This window comes from Corythoichthys intestinalis, chromosome 7, assembly GCF_030265065.1.
Source record: "Corythoichthys intestinalis isolate RoL2023-P3 chromosome 7, ASM3026506v1, whole genome shotgun sequence".
NCBI lineage: Eukaryota > Metazoa > Chordata > Actinopteri > Syngnathiformes > Syngnathidae > Corythoichthys > Corythoichthys intestinalis.
This window is the reverse complement of record NC_080401.1, coordinates 23,910,038-23,918,644: the sequence shown is the minus strand read 5'-3', so window position 1 is coordinate 23,918,644 and position 8,607 is coordinate 23,910,038. Positions and strand designations below refer to the sequence as shown.

Here is an 8,607-nt window from a genome sequence, read left to right as displayed (position 1 = left end):
GGCTGGAGGTCAGCCAGCGATTGAATAATAAAATTTAAAAAAAATTTTTTTTTTTAAAAAGGAAGAACCACCGGGACAAATACACTATGTGTGTGTTCGGAATCGAATGGCCACACGAAGCAGTGACCCAGTCGGCCAAAAACTGCCAGTTTTTTTATCACTTTATGTCGTATTTTTGGTTGGTGCACTTCATCATTTGTTGTGTACATATGTTTGCTGTGAGTCTGACTTATTTACGTGTCACACTTCAAGTATATGAAGAATAAAGCACTGGTTTGGTGTCAAAAGAGTTGTTTTGATATTTAATTTTCAACAATAGACAGTTCACACACGATATATCATCACTGATTGAGAGTGCCTCGGTGCTTTTATGATAACGTTAACATCAAGGCTTCCAACGCAGTTTGGGAAGTTCAATAGACGCCAGAAACCTGATATGGCTTCCCACTGGCTGGTTGTAGGACACGGCAAACAAATTGGGCTGGAGGGCTTTGCAGACCTCGGACAAAACGCTGGACACAGTGCTCGACGCCAGTTTCGTCAAGTTTGCCGACGACACCACAGTGCTCGGACTCATCTCCAATGACGATGAAATGGACTACAGAAGAGAGGTGCAACATCTGGAGTCATGGTGTCACAAAAACAACTTGGCTCTAAACACAAAGAAACCCAAGGAGATCGTGGTGGATTTCCGTAAGGGGAGTCACATCATCCATCAGCCTCTTACTATCGGCAACGATGTGGTGGAGAAGGTGAGAAGCTTCAAATTCCTGGGGGTAACAGTGACTGAGGACCTGTCCTGGGGGGACCACATCTCCACAGCGGTGAGCAAGGCACAACAACGCCTCTATTACCTGAGGAAGCTGAAGAGCACTAACATCCCCAGACCACTGATGGTGAACTTTTACAACTGTGCCATCAGCAGTGTTCTGGCATACGGATCTTTAGTGTGGTTTTCCAGCTGCACTAAGGCAGACCAGCAGGCGCTCCAGCACGTGGTAAGAGCTGTCGGGAGAATTATGGGAATGACTCTCCCTGAGATCAGCACCATCTACTCCAATCGCTGTATGAGAAGAGTGCTCAACATCCTGCGAGACCAGCACCATCCTGCTCACAATCTTTTCCACCTACTGCCCTCAGGGAGAAGGTACAGGTCCATACAGGCCAGAACATCACGACTGTCCAACAGTCTGTACCCACAGGCTGTGAGGCTACTGAACTCTGCCCCTCTCCCCTCTCTGTCCCCCTCTTATGGACAATAATCCACATCCACCAACAACAATAACTCTGAGCTGGTTTGCATTGTTGCAGTATGTCACTATCCACTATTTCCTCCTCCCTGACACTTACCCATTGGTTGACAACCAGTAGGCTGTACTTGATTATACTTGATTAACTTATCTGGGTTTTGCACTGATTTTTGCCTGTTTTCAACTGGTATATTTTTGCTCTGCACTTTAGCACTGACATGACCTCATGCTGCTGTTGAATCTTTGCTGTACATATGTCCAAAACTGTGTCAATGTCTACACTTGGTACTGACGGGTATTTATTTTATGGGGTTGCACTTTGCACTTTACCAACTTAGCTGTATGAGCTGGATGGATGCTCCAAACAAAGTTTCGTTGTGCTTTTTTGTAATAATGACAATAAATATTCTGAATCTGAATCCAGTTTGAAGCTAGCCGCTACAACTAGCTGGTTTGCACCCGAGGCTAGAACTCTATGCGGCATCAAACGTTGGACAGACCGCCTCAAAACCATTTTCTGCGTCGCCTGCGCATCAACATTTGTATGATCAACATTTATTCAATGTTGATGAGCTGAAGATCCACATTCAAGCGTTCCATCTTGCATTGTTTATTTTTTCTCCGTTAAACTAGACAAGAGGAAGTCAACAATCATGCCCCAAAACCGTACAAACATAACGCCACACCCCTCTAGTGGCTTGGCGGTGTATTACAGAGCAACTCGTCACCTGGCCGGAGAACTATCACATGTCGAATGACGCCGTAGTCGCTGGGAGTATAACTCAGGCTTAAGGCTGCATTGACTGTGTTCGACGCCCAATCCATTTAGACTGGGAACGTTCGTTCATTCAAAACGAGAGCATTCACAGTAATTCTGTCCGATTTTCAGGGCATTTACAGGTCACCTGCTGTTCATTTTAGGGCATGTACAGGTCATTTCCTGTTGAGTTTGAGTCACTGCCTATTCATTTGGGTGATTCCCAGGTCACTTCCTGTTCTGTAACTCAAACAGGAAATGACCCATAAAATACCCCAATATCAACAGGTAAATGACCTTAAATAGCCCAAAATTACCTCATTGCCTGGCACTGGCTGCCACTACCGGCCATAGACATTCAATCCGTTTGAAGTGGGAGGGATGGCAGCGAATGAACGAATGTTCATTCGCTGCCACCCTCCCAGTTCAAATGGATTGGACGTCTACTAGTGATAAACTCATTCCAATTCACAGCAGAAGCTTGTTTTCCTGTGTATTACTTGTTTGTAGAATATCCTAGAATGATTTCCTGACCAATGTATCGATAATCGTTGTATCGCCATATCATCAGATCATCGTTATCGTGAGCTTTGTATCGCAAATCGTATCGTATCGTGAGGTACCAAGAGGTTCCCACTCCTAAACAAGACAGTGTCACAATACAGTGATCCGTCGTTTTTCGCGGATAAGAACCCGCCGCGATAAGTGAAAAACCGCGAAGTAGCACTTTTTAGTGTGTTCAATGTATTTATTCAGATTTAGCATTGAAAGACATACATATAAGACATGTTTTTTCACTTTTTTCCCCAAAATCTAATAAAAAAAACTTATCTATACAGTGTATATATTTTAATAAATGGTTTTTAAGCACTTCAAATGTAATAATTATAAGTTTTAAACATGTTACAGTCCCTCCAAATATTTTTTAAACAAGAATAAAGTATAAAAACGCTTGTCTTTATTAAATGCTTCATTGATTGAGTCCACTCAAATCCGCTCAAGCTGCTCCTTTACACACAATGAGTTGCCACAGCAACTGTTTAACAAATTAAATGATGACTGACATATGCAGCGCTTTGAAGCTTCGGCTTCCAGGCATCTGTGGCAAGATCAAACATTAAATGTCTGTCAATCATCGTTAACTTAAATAAGCAACTCCAGTGCACTAACTGATGAACAAAGAGCATGGAGAGGAAGGGAGGGAGGGATGGAGAGTGATACTAAGCTATCGGCTCGGGACAGCTCATCAGTATTGGTTTTTTTTCTAATTGAAAAAAAAAATCTCCGATGGACTGAGGGGGCGAAGTTTGAAGCGCGAAGTAGCGCGGAATGACTGTACTGATACTGTGAATTTCATCCTGAATTGGTTACTAAAATTGTAGAGTATTTGCTTGCTCAAGGTCACTGTCCTGCAGTGCTGCCAATTGCTCATGTCTGCCAATACGCACTTCAAAAATTCCATTGTTTTCAACAGCAGTCAACAGTAGATTTCAAGAATGCATTTGTACAGAAGGACACTACTTAAAGGGCCCTTTACCCTGTATTTCAGCTATAGTTGATAAACAGATTGGAAATCTAACTACTGACAAATTAATTTAAATTCACAGCAGAAGGATGAAAAGACCCACATGCCTGCGTGCCCCAGATTGGACATCTATCATTGTCAATGGCACTGAAAGAGTTAATTTTTTTCCCTGTCATTAAATTTGTATTTTCTCTTGCAGCCGTGCATATTCAGGGGGGAAAAAAACTTTTTATGAAAACATATCAGGGTCGTATCACCCAGACGTACCACATGTGGATGTACCTTCTACATTTACTTGAGTAACGTTTTGAGAAAAATGTACTTCCGTAGAGTAGTTATAGAAAGCCATACTTTTTACTCTCACTTGAGTAGATTTGTGAAGAAGAAACACAACTCTTACTCCCCTACTTTGGGCTACACTAGTCATTTCATTTTTGCTCTTTATTCTACATATCAGATTTTACTTTTTTTTTTTCTTTTTTTTTTTGCCTGAGATGCCAACGGCGGCTTTACCAGTTTCACCAATCAGACGTAGCAACAATAATCACATGACTTCATTATACCAATCAGACTCAAGCTTGCCGTTCTATGATCACGCCATCATGAAAAATGAAGTATTTAACATAGAGCGCTGCCGCCAAAAGGACACAAAAGCGTGGGTTTTAACCTCTCTCCCAGTTTTTATTTGGCATCGGTTGACCACGGAAAACCAAAAATATGATCCTTTTAGTTCCATAATAGGAAGTATGTTTTCTCCACTAGAAAGCACTAATGCGCTTTGGAAAGATAATGTTTCATTTCTGTAGATTTTTTTCCCCTCACCAGAATCCAATGATTTGGTTTTTTCCCCTTTGGCTTAATGTGGTTATGTAATAGGTTATAGAACAGTATAACAATAATAACAGTTCAAATATAACAATTCATATATAACTTTGTGCTGGGAAAAAAATACCATTGTTTAAAAAAAATTAAAAAAAAAAATCAAACATCCTAAGCCGTTACTCATAATGTTACTCATTAATTTAGTATTCTTTTCAGCAAATATTTTTTTACTTGTACTTGAGTACATTTTTTGGATGACTACTTTTACTTTTACTTGAGTAATATTATTTTGAAGTAACGCTACTCGAGTAAAATGTTTGCCTACTTCACCCACCTATGGACGCATGCCACAACACAGACAAGTTTATTGTTATTGTGCTGCAAAATTCGTCCTATTTCAAGAAACCCCAATACACAAGCGGGGAAAAATAGTATACATGATTCAAGCCAAACAGTAATTTAGGTGTTTTTTGTTGTTGTTGTTGTTGTTGTTTTTTGCCAGGATCTCAGTGAATAGTAGAAAAACTCACCGTTTTATCCTTCTATTTGCAGTAAAAAGCCAAAGTTAGATTTAGCCGTTGTCCTAAACACTGTCACACGAAAGCATTTTCGTGTGACAGGTTTTAGTTCAATATTTGTTTTACATTTCTAAGGCAGGCCTATTTTTATGCAAAAAGACACTTCTCAACTAAACTGTCTAAAGTCTTTGCCCGATTTTTGAAAATAAAATAAAATAAAAACAACCAAAAATATATGTTGAAGTGTGTTAACAATATAATCGTAGGTGTTGAGTGTTGACTGACAAGTAAACGAACTTACCTGGTAAACAAAAGTCAGGGTAAATTATTGTACAGGAACTTCGAGCATACTGAGCTCCGATTGGTCACATTTCATGGTGACGATTACGGAAGTACGTCGATAACTAATGTTGACACGATGATCGCAGACCTGTTGTTATTTGGGTAATTCAATTCGTTCACTCAAATATACACGCGTTCAACATATGTAAATGCCATAACTATGTCTAATCTTCGTTTTTTATGTACGTGTCAATAAATCTGTCGAACTATATGTCAGGCTAGATAGCACCGTGCTAATGCCACCTCACCAGCTACCTAGCTGATGCGTAGACAACACACAGGTTGACAGGGATAATAATCTTCTTTTTCCTTTCGGTTTTTCCCCTTAATATTTTCCAGGACCTTGTTGATCAATGCAGGAGCTGTGCTTAATTTCAAGCTGTGAGTACAATTACTTTGATAGTCAGACAAAGTGGTGTAAATCAAGTGTCATAGCTGTAAAATAACATTGAGTTGAATTGTGCTACAGCAAAAGGAAAGAATCACACGGTTTCGGAGATGATTCCGGAGCTCCAACAACTGGTGTGTATTAATTTTTAAAACAAGAGTGTGGGTGCATTTATTGTGGCTTTTTTTTTTTTTTTAATCTATATATCTCATTTAGGTGACAACATTCGCGAGTTCCTTCTCAGCCTGCGATACTTTCGCATCTTCATAGCATTGTGGAACATCTTCATCATGTTCTGCATGATTCTGTAAGTTTCGACCAAAGACATGTGAAAAAGTTTTGTCTCTGACCCCCCGTTGCTGTTATATTTCTATTGTGAACCTAGTTCTCCTGAAAATCACATTTTGTGGTCAGCTAAAAGTGGGATTTCCCTGTTCACCCTCCTAGAGTTCAATCTCCCCCTTCTGACTAGCATCCTATTGACAATCCATTTACAAAAGAAAACCTTTAATTATGACTTAATTTCAAAATGTATGGAGTATATTTAGTCGAATGTGCCACAAGAGTTGGCATTTATAATCTTATTTATTTTAGGGTGACCATATTTTGATTTCCGAAAAAAGACGTCACTCGGCCCGACCTCGGCACTTAAGGCATCTTTAAGTGAACTTCAAGTAAAATGTATTCCTCCGTTTGGATAGAAAAATTCAGTTTTATTTAAAAAAAAAAAAAAAAAAAAAAAAAAAGCTATGTAACCAAAGACACAAATTCAGAGGTTACCGAACAGGCTTTGTTATTCCTAAAATAATAACACAAAAAAACACTGGCATTAAATAGTTATTTAAAAAAAAAAAAAAAAAAAAAAGCCTCTTCTGTATGTGAATCCTTGAAGAAAATAATAGCTATCTTTTCAATTCTTTCTATAGAAATAAATAATCTGAACCACTGTTCTAAATAATACCTCTTCTCTAGAAAATCCCACTTTACCAAAAAGCTAATTTCTCTTTCCATTAAAATAATGTAAATTAAACAGAAGCCTCAAGACTACCACTACAATTGCCGTTGACAAATTGTTATTCCCATTCTATTTTATTCTCATTCAATGTTCTAGATTACATGCAAACAATAACCAAAATAAACAGACAAGCAAATTAACCAGCATGGTTTTAAGCGCAGCACTCAAAAACTACATATCCCATAAAACCTAACACAGCTTATCTCACTGACAGCACAGATCGCCGACACAAAAATAAAAAATTGCTATAAAAGTTCACAATCATCGGCAGCGTAACGATGCGACACCAAACTGGCAAGTGTACATACCGATAGCCTGTGAGCTCCTGTCATCACGACTCACGAGGATTTGTTCGTGAATGAGAATTGACAGTTAACGCCATGATAAAGCCAGTCTGTTACTGCACACTCATGCGCAAATTTCTATCCAAAGTAGAATAAAGGTATTTTTGTCTTAATTACTCTTTTAGGTACATGAGCATTTGATTATATACGTATTGAACACAAGTCTTAACAACTGGGCAGGCTCATGGGGAACATGTCACTGGCCCGACAGTACAGTAGTATTCTGTGCAAATCGTCAGTCAATAAACCGGACATTTTCATGAAATTTTAATTTTATAAAACCTCGCCGGACGCCTCGGACATGATGTAAAAAGTGGACATGTCCAGGCAAAAGAGGACGTATGGTCACCCTAATTTATTTAACTATACAGTAGGTACTATTTATATGTTATTTGGACGTACTCATCTCTGTCTCTATATTTAAGGTCAAAAGTGCACTTCAAAATGACTCATCAATCCTCCCACATCGTGACCCAGTTGCTGAGAGAAAATTGGGGGAACTTGTACAATTTTTCTAAAAATGATCCTTAATTTTTACAGATTGTTTGGGTCATGAACAACAATGGCCGTAGTTGGACTACCACCAGGGGACTGATTTTTCAAGATGGATGCTCAAAATCACCTCTAATGATTTTTTTTTTTTAAATACTTCCTTATTTTCCTAGCCACCATTCAACTGTAAAACTTTATGGAAATTTATAAATAGCTGTATTTATTTTATCCTACACATCTAGAGGGACTGACACTTTAATCAGTTTGTTATTGGGTTCTATTGTGTCTCATGTTAGTCTGAAACCGTTATTGCATGTAAAAAATTTTGGACTTATTTCATCCCAACTTTTCTGTCTTGTTCCAACTGAATTTCATTCAAATTTGGTAAAACTACTTCTTAGCGTTATACATGAATCTTTACTTATTTTCTTGACACTCTGAAATATAGGTAAAATGCTCATTTCTTCACAATCTAGATAAAAAATGGACAGTTTGACAAATACACTCACACATTAGATTTTTAGATCTTTTGCTTAATGATGCATTGTGTTAAGCCTGAGAGAGGACAAGTGTATGTTAATTTTTTACTCCCATGAGCATGTACTGTAAGTTAATGTTGCTGCAATGTAAATGTTTCAGAATAAAAAATGGTAAATTGACTTATCCAGTGCTTAATTTGTAAATCTTAAGGTGCTGGAACACAAAGTAAACATGACAGCGCAGGGATGACGAGACGGGCACAGGTCCCGGAACATACGCACAAAATGGTGCTGAAAATAACACGCAAATGCCCACTTGCCATGCTGTGGCACTTGCAAGCCTCAGTTTCAGTTAACATCCATGGTATAAATGTTATGACATCAATTTACAATTGTTTAAGCTATACTCTGCACAGCACGGGTAATTGCCCACATAACCACATGTGGGACAGTCAGCATTTAGTCTTTCAACAGGTCTAACTTGTAAAACATAAAAATAAAAAAAATCAGGGAGATTACAATAAATAACAATTCTCCCATTATTATTATTTATTATAATAACTGGTGGGTTTGAAGAAGCGCTCTGATTGGTCAGTTGCCGTGTTTTAATCATGATATAACATGGCTAGATGATTAATACATGGCTAGGGCCTCATCACCAAATGTATTACTACG

The 8,607-nt window shown here is 38.5% G+C and overlaps 1 protein-coding gene across 2 annotated transcripts; it reads left to right on the top strand.

Annotated features, from left to right (window-relative positions):
* The first annotated feature begins 5,228 nt into the window (after positions 1 to 5,228).
* smim7 (small integral membrane protein 7) lies at positions 5,229 to 8,112 on the top strand. Of its 2 annotated transcripts, none has more exons than XM_057842074.1 (5): positions 5,229 to 5,316; positions 5,554 to 5,595; positions 5,684 to 5,736; positions 5,819 to 5,909; positions 7,387 to 7,531. In XM_057842074.1, exons 1-5 carry the CDS (start codon positions 5,291 to 5,293, stop codon positions 7,490 to 7,492), a joined length of 318 nt encoding a protein of 105 aa, XP_057698057.1. In that variant the 5' UTR covers positions 5,229 to 5,290; the 3' UTR covers positions 7,493 to 7,531. The 2 variants fall into 2 exon arrangements, with proteins under 2 accessions (XP_057698057.1, XP_057698059.1); XM_057842076.1 differs by having other exon boundaries at positions 5,235 to 5,316; positions 7,502 to 8,112.
* The last annotated feature ends 495 nt before the right edge of the window (positions 8,113 to 8,607 follow it).

What these genes read in the sequence shown, in the direction of transcription:
- smim7 (XM_057842074.1), top strand. Translation starts at nt 5,291, where the DNA reads ATGATCGCAGACCTGTTGTTATTTGG. An exon ending in GCAGACCTGTTGTTATTTGG is followed by an intron (nt 5,317 to 5,553) that starts GTAATTCAATTC and finishes AATATTTTCCAG; the next exon opens with GACCTTGTTGATCAATGCAG. An exon ending in ATCATGTTCTGCATGATTCT is followed by an intron (nt 5,910 to 7,386) that starts GTAAGTTTCGAC and finishes TCTATATTTAAG; the next exon opens with GTCAAAAGTGCACTTCAAAA.